Source organism: Falco naumanni, chromosome 7 (assembly GCF_017639655.2).
Source record: "Falco naumanni isolate bFalNau1 chromosome 7, bFalNau1.pat, whole genome shotgun sequence".
In the NCBI taxonomy this organism is placed as follows: Eukaryota; Metazoa; Chordata; class Aves; order Falconiformes; family Falconidae; genus Falco; species Falco naumanni.
In genome coordinates this window covers 43,847,949-43,866,105 of record NC_054060.1, presented here as the reverse complement: position 1 = coordinate 43,866,105, position 18,157 = coordinate 43,847,949, and the positions used below count along the sequence as shown (strand labels likewise).

At 37.6% G+C, this 18,157-nt stretch overlaps 1 protein-coding gene across 2 annotated transcripts in view; it reads left to right on the top strand.

Annotated features, from left to right (window-relative positions):
* The window catches only part of TTC8 (tetratricopeptide repeat domain 8), a 44,511-nt gene extending 27,552 nt beyond the window's left edge, over positions 1-16,959 (top strand). For both annotated transcript variants that reach the window (XM_040601061.1, XM_040601062.1), the window contains 8 exons: positions 1,218-1,303; positions 3,837-3,924; positions 7,523-7,633; positions 9,652-9,791; positions 11,098-11,272; positions 12,598-12,720; positions 14,530-14,613; positions 16,298-16,959. In XM_040601061.1, coding sequence (XP_040456995.1) covers positions 1,218-1,303; positions 3,837-3,924; positions 7,523-7,633; positions 9,652-9,791; positions 11,098-11,272; positions 12,598-12,720; positions 14,530-14,613; positions 16,298-16,414 — 924 coding nt within the window. In that variant the 3' untranslated portion in view covers positions 16,415-16,959. The remainder of the gene's footprint in view (positions 1-1,217; positions 1,304-3,836; positions 3,925-7,522; positions 7,634-9,651; positions 9,792-11,097; positions 11,273-12,597; positions 12,721-14,529; positions 14,614-16,297) is intronic.
* The last annotated feature ends 1,198 nt before the right edge of the window (positions 16,960-18,157 follow it).

The window sequence follows — 18,157 nt, the reverse complement described above, 5'->3', positions numbered from 1 at the left end:
CAGAGCCAAAAGACAGCAACTTTTCTATGTTGTCATAGCTCTGCTGACTTTGCTGTGCTATGTTAAATCTATACCTGTTGATTACTTACAGCCTCGTTTTGCTAGCAGGAAGAACAGGTATGAAACGCAGAGGTAGATGTCACTAAACTAGGCTTTTTCTAGTGTTTCAAGTGTTCAGATCTTTTATTTTTCTTGGAAATTATTGGTTCCTCTGCTACTGAGTGGCCAGTGCACAGAACTTTTACATGTTGTTCATAGTAGGTAGCTAGTTTCTGATTTCTGTGGTCTGCAAAATGTTTATGAAAACAAAAAAAAAAAGGTCAGTTCTTTGCTATAAAAATACTGCATTAAAGCTTTTTAGACTATTTCTGAAGATACCACGAAAATATAAATAACATAGCATGTTTTGATACATTCTGGGACAAAATGGAATTTTGAAACAAGGGACACTAACAATTGCTTCTTTGGTAGGTTTTGGTACAGAACACACATCTGTTTGTTTTAACAGGAATATTGAAAATATAGCTAAAACATGAAAAGCCATAGATTCTGTCTGTAGTGGCTGATGGTAGCACATTGATTAGCATACCTAATTTTCCAGTATACCAGATAAAAGAGATTTTAGACCTCCACCCTCTTCAAAAGCTGTCTGTTTCTTAGAATATTTATCTATTTTTCTGATCTGTCACAAAGCAATTATTTATGCCATAGGACTTTTAAAATAATAATTATTTCTTACTGTACATATCTGAGAGTTCCCAGAAGTGGAGGCAGCCTGCTATTAGCAATGAGAAGACAGTTTCTACAGTATTTCAAACTGGCTGAACTGATTTTTTTATTTTAGTATATTTTTACTTGTTTTTAACAACTTTTAGTGAACAATGTTGGGAAGCTTAGAAAAAGCATGTTGGCAGACACAAATATTCTATAAGCAGCATGTCAGGAGTCTGATAAAATTAATTTTATATTTTCTTTTTGAATTACTAGAAGCTGCTTGGATTACGTGTTCTTACAGGGACAAATTATCCTTTCAGCTACTTTATGCACTAAAGCTATAAAATAGTAAACATAAAGCAGTGCCCCCACCTCAAGTTTACCCGGACTTTTTGTTCAGTATTTGCTCTTTACAAAAATCTTTACATTGGTCACTTTGTGTTCTTCTTCTCTGTGTAAACATTGAAGGTATTAATGTTAAGATGATGGGTTTGTTTTGGAAGGCTCTAGATTTGGCAGCCCTTGCCACTGAGCATGCACAATTCAAGGACTGGTGGTGGAAAGTCCAAATTGGGAAGTGCTACTATAGGTAAGCCATTTGTCATTTTTTCCGTGATCAGTTGGTGTGAGTGCAGGGCCTGAACTGCTGGGTGTATTACACAATGCTGAACGCTGAGAAACAGTTCAGTAAGTATTTAGTTGGAGAGCGCTGTGCTTACAGTTAAATATCCTTTAATATACAGGAGATAATGTTCAACTGCTTGAGGTAAAGGCATCAGCGCTGAGTACCTTTAAGTAACTGAATTAGTTGCATCTTCACCTCTGTTAATGTGTTTCAGAGTCATTGTTTGAAAAGTCAGTAAATAAATGCAAAGAACTATTGTTAAAACAGACCACACAAAATGACTATTACAATATTAGCTTGAGAAATTAACTGTCAATGAGGGCTTCAAATTGATGAAATTATAAAAAATTAAATATTCGTATTAGACACTTTATGCCAGAGTTACATTGCCCACTAAGTACCAGTTCCAAAGCCACAAGGCCTCAGGGCTGGCACCTCATACCTGAGCATCTGTTACTAACGGCTTAGGGGTACCCTGACACTGCGGCGATACGATACGCCTCTGAGGAAGGAGTGGCAGCAGCGGGGAGGAGAGCTTGTTGCAAGCCATTCGGAATGGCTGCTGAGGATCTAGCTATGGTTGTAACAGCCAGTTCTACCAAATCAGGTGGAACTCCTCCTTGATACAGCCCTGTTTCCCATAAACCAAACAAGTACTGAGGCAGCTCCCCGTTTCATTCTTTACAATGTGTTTGTCCCAGGAACATAAAACATATGGATACCATATTGACTGTTAAAAAACTGAAGCATCGTCTGCAGTCTTTACAATGCTACAAGCAATTCTTGTAGGAACAGGTTGATAATACAAAGCAGTTAGCCTTTTAAAATTCTATGTTCTATCTTGGCATGAAACTATTGCTTCTTTTTAGGTGCTCTAACTAATGAAATTCCTCACTATCCTTAACCTTTATTTGACGTTCTTTAGAAGATTAGAGTGGTTTGGTTTTTTTGAGCTGTGGTGAGTTGACCCTGGCTGGATGCCAGGTGCCAAAAAACAAAGTCACTCTATTGCTCCCCTCCTTGGCTGGCCAGGGGAGAGAAAATATGATGAAATGTCTGTGGGTTGAGGTAAGGACAGGGAGAGATCACTCAGCAATTACCGTTGTGGGTAAAACAGACTTGACTCAGGGGAAAATTACTTGAATTTATTACCAATCAAATCAGAGCAGGGTAACAAGAAATAAAACCTAAATCTTAAAAACACCTTCCCCCCCCTGCCCTTCTTCCCAGGCTCAACTTCACTCCCGAGTTCTCCCCCCTCTCCCCCACAGCGGCACAGGGGGATGGGGAATGGGGCTGCCCTCAGTTCATCACACCTTGTCTCTGCTGCTCCCTCCTCCTCACACTCTCCCTGCTCCAGCAGCAGGGTCCCTCACATGGGAGACAGTTCTCCACAAACTTCTCCAGCGTGAGTCCTTCCCATGACCCGCTCGAGTGTGGGTCCCTCCCACGGGGCACAGCCCCTCAGGCACAGGCTGCCCCAGCCTGGGTCCCCCACGGGGTCACAAGCCCGGACAGCAAACCTGCCCCAGCCTGGGCTCCTCTCCATGGCGCCACAGGTCCTGCCAGGAGCCTGCTCCAGCACGGGCTTCCCAAGGGGTCACAGCCTCCTTTGGGCACCCACCTGCTCTGGTGTGGGGTCCTCCAGGGGCTGCAGGGGGAGATCTGCTCCACCATTACCCTCCATGGGCTGTTGAGGGCACAGCCTGTCTCACCGTGGTCTTCACCATGGGCTGCAGGGGAATCTGCTCTGGTGCCTGGAGCGCCTCCGGCCCTCCTCCTGCATTGGCCCGGTGTCTGCAGAGTTATCTCCCTCACGTATTCTCCCGCCTGTCTCTGGCTGCTGTTCCGCAGCAGGTTTCCACGCCCATCTTAAACACGTTATCCCAGAGGTGCTACCACCATCGCTGATGGGCTCAGCCTTGGTCAGTGTTAATGAACAGTCATAAGCTGTGGTGCCATTTGCAATACAACATGTTTTCAAAACACAGCTAAAGATTTTTAACATCAGTAACAGAAGTTTCACCATTTCCTGTACGAGGCTAGGAAAAAGTGTTTTATAGTTGATTACGTGTTCCCTAACCTTTACAGTGGAGAGTATCTACCTGTTCTTTGCTGTGAGTGAGGAAATTCTGCTCCAAAACTATATGGGTAGAAGTTGAGGCATGACGTATTGCTCATTTTCTACTGTCCATTCTGTACAAAGAGCAGCAAGGAGTCCTATGAAAATGAGTGTGTCATTATTCAGTTAGCACCAGAAGGCTACATGTACAAAAGGGGGCCAAATTTAATGAATTGTAACCTTAATATATTTAACAGCATGGTTTTTGTTAACATGAACACAAATACCTGACCTTAAAGTATGCCTTTGGGCGGTACATGTTTGGCTTATTGTGCACTGCTTAATTATTTAATTTATTTTTTTATTTAAAAAAAATAATCAACACACAGAACCAACAAACAAATACCTTGTGTATCTCATCTGTTGTCTCTTTAGGTTAGGATTATATCGTGAAGCCGAAAAACAATTTAAGTCAGCTCTGAAGCAACAGGACATGGTTGATACAGTCTTGTATTTGGCAAAAGTAAGTCATAGATTTTTTTTGTTTAAGAATTAAGTGAAATTCCAGACTATCCCTGAGAAGACCATACACCAGAATATCTGAGTATTGACCTTGATACACCATTAAGTTTAATAGTGTGTGATCTCCATATAGACCTGAGGCAGTACATGCTAACAGTTGAAATGGAAGTCTATAGTTCACAAAAAAAATTTGGAGCTTCCAGATTTCACACAAAAAAACACCACCAAACACTCCTACATTACTGTATTCTATTCTCTAAACTCCCATGAGGATTATATAGCTAAGAATTACTGGAGTTCCAGTATGAACAGTGTAGCTGTATATGGTTTCCTAGGACACCTCTGCAATAAATCAGTAAGTGAAGAGTATAGCTCAAAATCCCAAGTTTCACAAGCAAAATCAAAACAAGAATCAAAGCCTCAGAATTACCAGGTACCCATCAGATGCTAAACATTTTTCCAGACATTCAAGGAAAGGTGGCCTGTGAGAAACTTAAACTGCAGTTTTCTTCCTTCTGTCCCAGAAAGAGATGAAATCAGTTGCTCTTTTTCAGCTCCCTTTAAGCCAGCTGTCACAGGCCTATCAAAAGTCATCACTACTAGTGGATAATTCAGATATTCATATTGTGATACTTGCTTTACCTTTACATTTCTTAAGCAATTTACGTTTTGTATTTAAATGATCATCATTGCTATCTGAAGACTTGTCTTCAATACAGGAGTTGGTTTACACAATTGAGCTTAGAAATTTTAGATTTGTGGCACTACCAGGAGTCATTCTGCAAAACAATACGCACTACACAGAGTGATTAAATTGGCAGAGTAATTGGATTAACAGTGATTCGTTATGGGAGATAGGCATCCCACCACATCATTACTAGCTCAAGTAGGAGATGTGTTTGAACTTCCACCTCCCAGTCCATAGGCCAGCTCGATGAAGTATAAAGCATCACACAACATGATTTAGTGACTGTGGGTGGACAGTCAATAGAGTAGGGCACTGAGATACAGCTCAATCTGACAGTACTGAAAAGATAAGAGTTACTTGAGTTAAGCAGCTGTTAGAAAAAATAGGATTGCATCAAGTTCTGTGCAAACAGACCAATACTACAGTACCAATTAGTTTCCTGTTTATATTCATTATTGCAACAGCTATCTGTTTTTTTAAAACTATTTTCCTGAAAGCTAACTCTCCCTTGAAAAGTAATTTATAAAAAGATAAAAGACCAAAGAAAACAAAGTACTGAGGCTGCTGAAAAGTTATGAAGTCTTTCATGACCCAGAAGAGCTGGAAATGGGATACTTTTACAAGAGATCAGAGAGATACCAAAAAGAAAATAGAACCATTCTGTGTATGGCAGCTAAAACTTAATGACTATAGCTTTAAGCTCTTAAAGAGTAGCACTCTTAAAGAGCAGGTCTCCTCAGAGCAGCTGTAAGTAGGTGGAAATTGTCCCACCTCTCTTTTAATTTCTTTTGCTACTCAGCTGTATAGCAGCTTTTCAGTCTGCAGAGATGTTGGACAGTGGGATATGCCACTGGGTGTGAGAATTACATAGAAGAGCACTGTGGCTGTGTTGTCTTAGTGTAATATTTACACAGAGGACCTGTAGTGAGTGCATCTTTGGAGTGAATCTCCAGATGAAGCAGTAGAGCAGACTTGAGTCATAATGCTCAGAAAAGGTACTTCATAAGCAAACATAAAAAGATGAAAAAGGAGCAGATCTGGTGGAGTTTCCTGTCCTCCTTTTTTTACACATTTTGCCCCCAAAATATGAAGATAGGTGTGCTTCATAGCTAGATCAGATCAAAAACCAGGCAAGTAAACAAACCAAAAAAACTGCTAATTAAAATTTTCTCTCAGTTCAAACAAAGAAAATAACGAAATTATGGCAGTGTGCACTGGCTTACTACACATATTTAGGATAAATTGTACAAGTCACTCACATAGGTGTCATGTAGGAGTAAAAGCAAGCAACCAAGGTTCTTCTTAGTTAAGAAGTTATAATCAGCTATCATGTATTCTCTTTTTATCTGTTTACTTTCCACTGAAACTCTTTACAGAGTAATTTAGTTGTGGAAAACTGCTAGAAAAATATAAGGAGCATGACAGTCACAATGGGACAATTATTTAAAGTTTTAAGTTTAATACAGACATAATATTCATCAGAAACTGCTGGATGGTTTATACATGAAAAACTATAGCAAATGAGTTGAAGTCTATTTTAGAGACAGCAACATGCCCAGATAGAGCACATTAGGAATACATTGTCCATTTAAAATGTATTCGTTGATGGTGGTGGTAGTACAGTCGTACTCTACCAAGTACCACCACCACCCCAAAATCCACCCCCCTCGCTCTTTTATTGCTTTTCACAAGAAGGAATTAATTTTCTAACTTAATACAGGAAAAGCAAGTGACATTAGCGAAATGACTGGGGAAAAAATGCTTGTATTTTATTTCTTTTTGCCAGTGATCGGCTTGAAATGACAGTCCCTTTAATTAACAGTGGACAGTTCTTTCACAAGAATGTCACTTGAGTGGTCGGTCATAGTAAAGAATTCTTTGCAAATGTCTACAGCAGTATGTATCTGTAGGGATGCAAATAAAGAATTTAGGATTTAGATTGTTGGCTCTCAGAAGTCCATGAAGCTCAAGGGCAGAAGCAGTTAATGATATTTTTCTTACATTGCATCACAGAATGTTTGTGTCAGGATACCAGTCACAGATTCTTTCCCTTTTTTAGTCATATCAAGTATTAGTACTATTTAATGTAATATTCATGCAACAGGAGCACTCAAACCACTGTTCCACTCAGTAGGAGTCAGATTAATCCCTCTAGCCATGTAGTTTCCCAGAGGAGGTGTGCGGGGTTTTTTCCTTTGCTGTAGCTGTATTTACCATGCCCCACAACGGGAGGGCTTTACAGTTGTACTCTCAGACAGCTGCAGAGGTGGTCTCTGTCAGTATGTTGATACCCTCTGTCTAGTTCTCACACTACATTATCCACATCACACATTGTCATAATGAACATGGGAGCCAAAATCACAGAGGCAAAACTGCCCTCTTTCTGTTACGGGATTTTATTGTTTGTGACAGGGGAGGTTGGCAGAGCAGTAAGGAAGTTTGAAAGTGTCACTGCTCTGTGCAGTGCAGTCTTATTTGACTAAGTAAAATATTTCGGTATTTCAGTACTATCAACCTGAAGATCCAAGATTACACGTAAGTTTTAAAAAATACATTAAACAGGAAAATATTCAGAGTGATACCTTCACCTCAGTGTCAAAGTATATTATTTTGATATGATAATAAATAACAAGATAGTTTTTTTTGGTTTATTAGTGATGTCCAGATGAATTAATAATGTCTAGATGATATGCATGCAAATTTAATTATCCTAAGTAGCCTATTTTATCTGTATTACAGAGATTTATTCAGTATTCACTCCATTATTTTCCCAGTATTAATTCACCATCTCACCTCCCTTTATGCAGTAAACCATTAGTTGTCATCCCTTTTATTTATATCCCTTGTTAAACAGCAGTACAAGTATAAAAGTCAAACATTTAACATTTATATACACTTTTTATTTGCTTAGGTGTATTTGCGCTTGGATCAGCCTGTAACAGCTTTGAACCTTTTCAAGCAAGGGTTAGATCGATTTCCTGGAGAAGTGACTCTTATTTGTGGAATTGCCAGAATTTACGAGGTATGCACCCACTGTGCAATCCTTATTGTGGCCAAAGTTCACTGCCTGAGCAAGAAAAAAGAGCCAATAGTTAAATATAATGGTAAGGGTATCAAAAACTGACTGTGCTGATTTTCAGTACCACTAATGCAAAACAGGTAACATTACACAAAGATACCAAAGTGGTGTCAGGGGAGCCTTGCAGGCTTATTTGTTTAAATGGTTAATCACACTGGTGAGGTCCTTTTTACCCTTGACACACAAAAGCAAGTCCGCATTAAGTCAAGTGGTCCAGATGTTGTCCATGTAGCTAGGTCTAGTTCATATATGTTTAATCGTACTAAAACTGCTCAAGTCACCAACAGCCTGCTAGCAGGATTAAACAGCACAATAGTCTACTCATCAGTGTTGTCTTTATTAGCACTATGTGTTACTGTTAGTTCCTTAAGCCAGTGAGAACAGTTGGAATGTGAATGTTTCTTAGTTTAGGAAGTAAATGTTATTTTAAGTAGGATTAATTTTAAACTAGCTTCATTTTAGCTTGGTAACAATCTATTTTGTATTTTAAAAGTGTGTATTTTCATGACAGATAGTGAACTTAATATTGTCTTTCAGTGAAAGTTGGTAACGATGCTTTTCCAGAACAAATGTTTTAAACAAAGTCATGAATTTTTTTTTTTTTGCATCTGAATTCATACTTGGCATTCTTTCCTGATCTCATCATTCTTATCTAACCCCTAAGCATTAATTCATTTTCATATTAGATCCTTTTTGTCCTTCAGCAAGGAAGAAAACAGCTGCTAATTTTTGGAGGCTTTTCTTTATGAATTGTTAAACAGTTTTTAATATGGACATTATTCTTCAGAACCATACATAGCTCTTCAAGGAATTATTAAAAAGCAGCATATAGTTGACAGGATCTAGTTTTGCACTGATACCCGAGTACAGGATTATAGCTCCATTAGCAAAGATTTGTACTGCAGCACAAGGCTGTTCTCATCACGTAGACTCACAAGTGGAATATATGCATCAGGCATCTTAATTAGAGCTTTTCTTCTATGTCACTACCTTTTGACAGTGGGAAGAGATGTAGACCTTTTTTGGTTTTAAAAACCCCATTATTTTTAAAGGGGCTGTTTTAGTACTATTTCCTTTAATCACAGGAAATACCTTTTTCATTGCTAAATATGATGCTGAGGTTAAATAAAAACTTACTCTTTAGTCACGTTGAGAGTACAGTGTATCTGCAGCACACAGGTAGAAATTATTCCTCTCTAAACATGGGAGTGTGTTTTGATCTTTTAATTTATTTTCTTCTGATAGGGGGTAGAGTCCTCTGGTGGCTTGCACTGCTCAGAAGCAGTGTAATTGTTTACAACAATGAGTTCACCCTAATTAATCTTCCAAGTAGCATACATCCAAGCATATATTTTTATACAATATAGTTTTCTTCACTGGCATATCCTAGCTAGTACAAGTTTTGATATTAAATCCATGATTCCTGTTTTCAAAGGCTTGTGATAATTCTTCGTGTGCAATTATATTCTCATTTGTGTTCAGAGCAATTCATGAGTTGACTTACACAGCACTGAAAATAATTGAGACATTAACTGGGTAAATAAGTCTACTGTATGTTACCATATTGGGAAACAGACTGCACAGTACTGTGTATCAGAAGTTGTTATGCAAAAAGTAACAAATGCCTATTGCACATGCTAAGCTTCTGAACAATCTTTCTTTCTAAAAAATAAAAAAAAAAATCTTTTTTGTAGCTGTGGCATTGAAGTAATGACAGGTACAGCTTGCACTGATAAATTAATATGCATTCTTCTTGTGGATGTACATGTTGCTTGTGAAGATGCCAATCGGTGATGTTGCATTGTATGATCAGAGAACTGCAGGAGCATAGGTAATTAATCTTGGTTAAGTATTGTACAGGTCATAGATAAAGCACTCTGTAGAGTGACATTTTAATAAGTTTTATGTTAAAAATCAGTGATAAAAAGTAGAATTAATCTGATTTTTTTCCAAATGTGTAGGAAATGAACAATATCTCTTCGGCTGCAGAGTACTATAAAGACGTCTTAAAACAAGACAATACTCACGTGGAAGCCATTGCATGCATTGGTAGTAACCATTTTTATTCAGACCAGCCTGAGATAGCGCTGCGATTTTATAGGTATCTACCCTTATGGGGAGGGAGGAGGAACTGAACGTGTGGGAGGGTAATGTAAAGGCTTGGGGTTTGTAATGCTGATAGCAAGAAAAGAACATTAGGAGATGGGCATAGGAGGGTGATTGATCATTTGCACAATATCACTGTAAAAGCAGGTTACCAACTTAGGTATCTTCTTGGCCAGCGATAATTGCATCTTTCTGTCAAAAATTTGTCATCATTGCATATGGAGTATGTAGTAGCATCAACAAAGATTATAAAACCAATTTAAGTCATTAATAAACAAGATTAAATTGATTACAATTGATTACTAAACAGTTTAATTGGTTAACAAACAAGAAATAATCTTTCACAGCATGAGGCAGTTTGAGAACACTGGACCTTACTCTCAGCTTCAGTTGCATTCAGAAGCCACATGGACTTGCTATTTAGTTCTTTGAAAAAGAGTAGTCTTTTCAAAAGGAAAAACTCCACCTGAAGTCACAAGCAGTTGTGACCACAAAATTCCTTATTTGAACATGGGCTGGGGTTCCCCATGTTTTATTGAAAGCAATAAAAAGATAGTGTCAAATGATGCTGCTTCCTTTGTATTTTGATACAGTCAGAGTGCAAAGGAGCCTGACTCATGTTCTTAAGTCTAGTAGCGTATGAAGTCAGTATAAACACTACCACCTAATTTCTGTTGGACCAGAGCTCTTTTATGCTTTACGTTCAGAAACTCACAGTCACACTCCTGACAGCAACCCTCTTTTTCCCTGGCCCTCTTAGCATATCTGGCTTTCCTATAAATATTATTAAACAAAATTTTTATGAAACATCTCCATTCTAAAGACACATTAAACATAAATTTGAATCAAAATCTGAGTTATGCTTCAAATGGAAGATTAGTGTAGATTCACATGCTAGATTTACTGATTAAGAGCAGTGCTGAAGTGCAGGAATCAAGCGAAATACTGAAGTCTGAAGAGTTACAACTGAAACAAATTGCAGCTTGATTGAGGTTGAGAGACTGGAAAGAGGAAATTGAAAAAGTCTGCATACAGCTCTGTCTTAAAGTCAGATCATGTGGCACAGCCAAAAAGACAGAGGCTATCTAATTTACATGAAAACTGTTTTGCACAGTTTGATTCTTACTAATCAAAAAATGCCCTGGACTGCTCTTCATGAAACCTTTACCAAGTTTAAGACTGTAACGCTTGGTTGTTGCACATTCTCAGAACAGGGAGAACGGAGGAGAGAACTTTGTCATTTATAACAGAACTCTTACTTGAAATTAATCTAAAAAAATAAATATTTTCTTTCAATCTAGACGGCTCCTGCAGATGGGTGTTTATAACTGCCAGCTTTTTAACAATCTGGGCCTCTGTTGCTTCTATGCCCAGCAATATGATATGACACTATCTTCATTTGAACGTGCACTGTTTTTGGCTGAAAATGAGGAGGAGACAGCAGATGTGTGGTACAACTTGGGACACGTGGCTGTGGTATGAAAAATACTAACCACTTTTCTGAATAAGTACTGTTTTACAAAAACTGGAAAAAGAATAACTAGGAAGGAGTCATTGCCCTACTTTGAAATATGAAATCCGATTGTGTACAGGGTAAAGTGCAGTACACATTAAAGGTTTATTTGCAATTCAGTAGAGAGGAAGAGGCAAAAGAAAAAAGTTCTGTAAATCTTCACAGAATGTGGCTTATTCCTGCTAAAAGATTCTTCCTCCCCACTGTCTTTAACCTTCCCTTCTTTCTAAAAAAATTGCAACACATATCAGTCCTTGAAGGCCTTTGCTGCAAAACAAGCTAATCTGACAAAAAAATTGAATTTAAAATATTTTTCTCAGAGCTGTTATTTGTGTTACATGGAACATTAGATTGATTTTGTTGTCATAAAAATACATATTCAGCAGCATATAGCAGACACTAAACCACTATGTATGTCGTAGTTGAAAAGGCATGTTCCTCTGTCTTAGAGGCAGCTATAGGAATACTGTGTAATTGTGTGATAAAGTTTGCTAAATTTCTATACTACTTCGCATTCATTGCCTATTTTTGCAGATGTTCTTCCAGAAGTTGTGTTAGATTTCTCTTTAGCTGCTTGCGCTGAGTGCGGTTACTGAATAAAAGTTTTTGACAGGTTTTTAATGAGAACTGTCTTCAAATGCTGATTATGATTTTTAAGTCAGAGAGAAACTCAACTGTTCATCTTGATTGTACTCCAACTAGGATAAGAACATTAATTTATACTGCCTAAAACATTTGAGCTAATGTGCCTGTATTTTTCAGCATTTGGCACTTCTAATGTTTAACATGATGCTGTATCAGTGTTGGTCATAACACTAGAGCATGAAAGAGTAGTCAGCTGCTCCGTACAAAGAAATTAACCTTCCTTAATTTTTATCTTCTAAAAACTAGGTTTATGTGTGATTTTTTAAAATCTCTGTAGAGACAGAGAGGCAAGATGACTTCCCCTTTGGAGAAATCTCTGTTTTCCTTACCCTACTGTAGACGTTAGCAAATACTGTAGTCTTTAGGTGACACCTTAGTCATCTAAAAGTTGAACTAGATGAAGTGAATATCACTTGGAGTGTGGAAGTTTGTGCTGGAGAGGAACAATTCTGTCTGGAGGAAGAATGAATAAGTAGAAAATGAGAGGGTCTGGGAAGAAAGCACATATGGTTCTGATCAACGTGTTTTTATTGTAATTTGTATTCCATGGTATTACATATGGGTGAAAAGATACTCCAGATGACAAAACAGATGCGTGCTGTTTCCGGTCTTTTCACGAATTAAAATACAATCTTACTTTTAGGGAATAGGAGACCTGAACCTGGCTTACCAGTGTTTCAAGCTAACATTAGTCAACAATAACGACTATGCAGAAGCTTACAACAACTTGGCCGTGCTAGAAATGCGAAAAGGTCACATTGAACAGGTTGGTGTTGAATCTCAGCCTCAGCAGAATGCTTCCTTTGGCTCTTTTGTACTTTAGAAACATGTCATTTCCCTGAGGTAGAGTCATCATATGAACATCTCGCAGCTATTGCGGGCAGAAAACATGGATAACTTCTATGCATGTTTCAGTGTAATCTCCATGTTGTCATGCCATCTCCCATTAAAGTGCTCATTCTTAGGCATACCCAAATGGTTCATCAAAGACAAACAGGGTTTGCAGTGGCTTTGCAGTTGTCGAGATGTTTTTTCTAAATTGATACCCAAAACAAAACACATCACTCTGTAATTGTCACTTAAATTACAACTTCAACTATATATTCGGTTTATAAATGTAGATAATATACTTTTGTTGGGTGGCAGAAGAGAGCAATCACATCAGCTCTTAAAAGATTGTTTTCAACAAGGAGATTGCTTTAGAGTTTTGTCCCAAACTAGCAGGTTCTTGATAAATTGCATCAGTAAGCTTGGTGGTTCATCTTACCTAATGTGAGTAGACTAAGTTGTATCGCACTTAGGTGTATAATTGACATGCACAGTGGATTAAATGCATGCATTTTTTATACACACACGGGGAGAATTAATATGCATTTGTTGGACAGTTTGAACTACTGTGGGCTTGTTTTAATTCTTATCAGAGCAAGCCTATTTTGATAGATTCATATATACATCAGAGAGCTACAATGTGATGCAGAGACTTGTAAATACTTCTAAGAGCAAATTCTCTATGTTAACTTTGTTCAGATAACGTAGCAACTACCACGGAAACACTGAAATGAACCCAGCACTGGATGTTTCTAGTGACAAATAAACTTTGGGTTTAGTTTCAGTTTCATAATCAGTAAATTCACAGATATTTAATTCCCAGGTGGAACTTAATGTCCAGTTGTGGAGGCTGCAATTGCTAATAATTAACACTACAGAGCCTTTCCATTATAATAAATTGTTTCCTGTCTATTTTAGGTTTTAGCTTAAAATTTTCTATTTTCTTCTTGTATCACATGTATAATTAAAAATTGGGATCATTACAACAATAAAATTCTGCACAGAATAAAAAAATGTTAAGATGTTTTGCTTATCTTGGATTTTGTTTTATTTCACAATGTTGTTTCGTAAGTACTGGTGCATGTACTCAAAATTGTCAGATTCAGGGAGTTTTAATAAGTTCTTAACTCTGCTTTCCCAAACAGTTTACAGATACCTTTGTTTTTAAAAGATCACTTTTCCCCCCAAAGTTCCACATTTTTTAGTAAAAGCATTCACAATTTGACCTTAATTTTGTATTGGATTTACAGCATGAAAATCCACACTCTGAGACTTAATTTTTCATTAGTTTTCAATGCTACTATTTTGCTAGCAGAAATAAAGAGTTAATATTTGTAAAATTTTTGAGTGTGAAAACGGTCATTTTTTATGATAAAGTTAAGGTTTTCAGGGATGCTTAAATTGGTGCTGTCAAAGCACAGATAAATACAGTGGAGTGGGACTGTAAATACTTTTTTTCTATTAATATATTGTGTTCGTTGTTTCAGACTGAATTGCTTAATTAAGTTCCTACATGTCTTTTCTTACTTAGCCAAGAGTCTTACTCATTTCAATGCTATTAGACTGTATTATCCCTAAATGTAGTGTTGGTGTAACTCTTGCATAGTTGGAGATGGCTTTCTTAGTAAAGGCCTAGTAAAGATGACACAGGATGATTTCTTTTAAGAATGATGAAAATTGCATTAGTTTCTTGTTCCCCTCCCTCCCTCCCAGATTTCACTGGTGATTTTTTTCTTTCTTTACATAGGCAAGAGCTTTGCTGCAGACTGCTTCATCTTTAGCACCTCATATGTATGAGCCCCATTTCAATTTTGCAATACTCTCAGAGAAGGTAATGCACTATCCTGTTCTTGTAATCTAAAAATTGAGCCTTGGTGGGGCAGTTGGGTTTTTATTGTTATTACTGAGAATTCCAAATAGGTAAGATGAAAGAATACAGAGTGCATAAACTCAAGGAAAACTAAAGTTACATTCTCATTTTAATACCCAGAAGCTTTGTGTGTAAAAGTAGGCATTCAAATGGTTGCTTTTGAGAGTAAGTCAGGCCAACTATATACTATAGAGCTATAAAGAAACTTTGTGCTTTTCCAAACACCCAGAAGATGAACAATTGGTTAACAATTCCATTTACAGTCTTTAGCTGTTGGCTTTTTCAGAATGTGAAGTGAAATAGTATCATATGATTTATCAGTAATTATAGAAAGAGTATAATTTGTTCATCCCCTGATCTTACTGATCTCAAAAGGAAAGTCTGTTCTTCAGCTTTACAATCTTTGGATTTTGTGTGTTAGTAATCTCTTTCATACAGTGTCTCAGACTGAATTATCAGCATGTCCAGCCTTCCTGTTAATAAGGAGAAACTTGTACAAGTCTTTACATTTTTCACAAGAAAAAATTGCTCCTTTGCTTGTGCCTACACCGTCAAGATTCTGTTATGAGTCTGTGTTGTGTGGGCCGCTCAACTCCTACAGATACTAAAGTACATGCAGCAAGGAGAGAACAACCCATTAATTTGTAAGTGTATCCTCTCCATTGTGAAATATAAGACGATTTTGAATAATTGCATTCTGTACTTAGTGATTAAGGAGTAAATCCTAGTCTGCAAATGTCTTGTTTAGCTTTTGCACAAAGACCCTGTATAGGTTATGGAAGGGGACAGATGGCCAGATCAACGAGCTGTTGATGCAGTGCGGTAATGTAATCCTTGGATTTGGTGTAAGGCCATGGTTTACAATACCTAACTTCTCTGGCCAGGACCCTGGTTTCTTCCCCTTCAGAGAATTTTTGCTGCACTGAAGCTCTGTGTTGACTGATGCAGAGGCAACAGAGGCCTCCCACTGCCATTTTCCATAGCTTCTTCCTTTCCACCCAGGAGCTATCACTTTTACTAGATGTGTTCACAAACATTTGAGTTCTTTCTTGCTGAACCCACTTTCTCAGATGCTTTCCCTACATACACTTCCTCCTTCCAAAAATGATGGCTATTAAGGAAAAAAGAAAGTTCATGAAGTAAGAAACAATTTGGAAACATACTTCTAAAAGCAGCAGAGGAGCAACACCAGCTCTCCCTCTTGTGCCTCTCTGTGAGAAAGCAGGAAATCACATGGAGTTGGCGCTTTTACAGAGGCCTGATTTGGTGTGTTTTGCCTGTATATACAACAGCACTTCTATGGAGGTGAAAACCAAATCTTCTGGGTTTTATTCCTCCTGACTTCAAGCACTGGGCATGATGTACCTTGTCCATTCTCCAGGAAGTCATGTGGAATGGGATATAAAATTACTGTCTTGAAGCATTCCTCCCATTAAATCATATTTCTGTCTTTTTTATTCTCATCCCTTAATGTAAGGGGAACAGAACCCTGAGTTCAGAAGCCTCCACACTGACTTTTACTCGTTCACTCTCAGGACCAGCTATGTTTAAACATCTGTGAGCATCAGAAATGTACTGCACAGAATACATGATGCAAATACTGCAGTGCTTGAATTTACAAAATTAGTTTGTGTGTTTCTTACAGGTTGGAGATCTTCAGAGGAGTTACACAGCTGCTCAGAAGTCAGAAGAAGCATTTCCAGGCCATGTTGATACACAACAGCTCATCAAACAGTTAAAACAGCACTTCGCTATGCTCTGATTAGCTTTTTTTTTATTATATAAAAAGTTAGCTAGAGCGAATGTCCCATACATCTTTTTGAAAATACTAGCTCTAAGTAGATAAACTATACTTAATGCGTTCCTGTGGCAAAGCCTGTGTTACTTTGAGTAGCAGGAAAGTTTGAAAAGTCCTGATGAGTTTTTGTCATCTCAAAACATATCACTTACTAAAAAGCAGCTAGAATATGTTGCAGCTACATACATGAGATATTACAGGAATGGCAGGATACTGTCAGTATGACAACTTTGAAATAGTTGTCTGGTATATGAGCAAGTATCCATTTAATATTAACCAACATTGTAAAGGATTTTTTTCTCTGACTTTTCTGCAGAAAAAAGTGCTTTTAACGATTCCTGTGTGACAATCTGTTAAGTAATACAGAGTTAGAGTACTTCCTATCTGGTCTTCAAACTGCATGTTAAGTTTTAAAAGTAAAATTCCTAAAAAGAATTTAAAATACGTATGTAAAGCAGAAGTTCTTATATTCCTTGTTGTACTGTATGAATAAAATAAATTCCAGTTTGTATGGTTTGTCTCATTTGTTTATGTAAGTTGAAGTTACATTCTTATGGCCGTGAAAATTAGTGAGCCATCTGAACATATTTTGAAAGACTCCACAGAACTGGGACAAAATAGCATAAATATGTGTGTTCCTCTCTACCCAGGAGAGTTTATTGTTCATCTCTGTGAGGTCAAAGGATATTTAGAAGCTTGCAGGGTTAAGTACTAGTAATTGAGAACAAAGCAGTGTTTGGGTGGTTACTTGTGCTACCACATAAGCACTGTTGCTAAATAAATATTTGGATCATCCTAACTACAAGAATACCACTAATAGCAACAAAGACTTTCTCTCTGTCATACATCTTTGTGTTCTGACTAAAAGGGATAAATTTGCATGACCTGCCAACTTGACCTTTTTAAAAGACTTTTAAGAAACGTGGGATGGTAAGGCATTCTGAAATGGCACATCCTGAAACAGGCCTTTAAAATGTTTTCATGTTTCTCTGATACATGAAGGGATTATCCTGGTTTAGGAAGCAACCCTAAACATGCTTATGAATATTATGTCTTCTTTTTGGGCAGTCGTTACTTCCCCACCCTCATCTTTGTATGACTGTTGTAGCTGATGAAGGCAGATGCTGGACTGCTTAGAGAAGTGTACCCACAGGCTTCCCTACAGAGCAGTCTGTAGATGCCAGTTGGAAACACTGCCATTAGCTGCTGTCACATCATGTTGTGAAATGCTGGGTGAATATTACCATTCTGTAATCACCATTACTGGGTGAATAGATGCAGCATCTTTAATGGAAATATTTTTTCCACATTGGTCTTTATATTGTCAGAAATTCGTCACAAACTAATTAAGAGAGAACCTTAGTTACCAGTAATTTTCATTTCGTAAATAAGATTTTGCTTTCTGCTGAAAGGGAAGAATTTATAGGGAAGTTCCATCCTTTGATCTACTGTAGTTATACGTTTCCAGTTGACAGCGCCAAACTTAGGAAGATACCAGAAAATAAAATGTTTGTCTTGGCAGTTTAAACACAACTGTTGAGAATTTTTGAATGTCATACTATTAAAGTATTTTTAAAATTGCATAGTAAATAAGATTATTTCTACATGATCTGGAACAGACACTAGTAATACAACTTCAGTTTTTAATCCAGTGTCACAGTTCAATAGTTCCTCGTAGGTGCTTATAAGATACCACTTACTGTGATC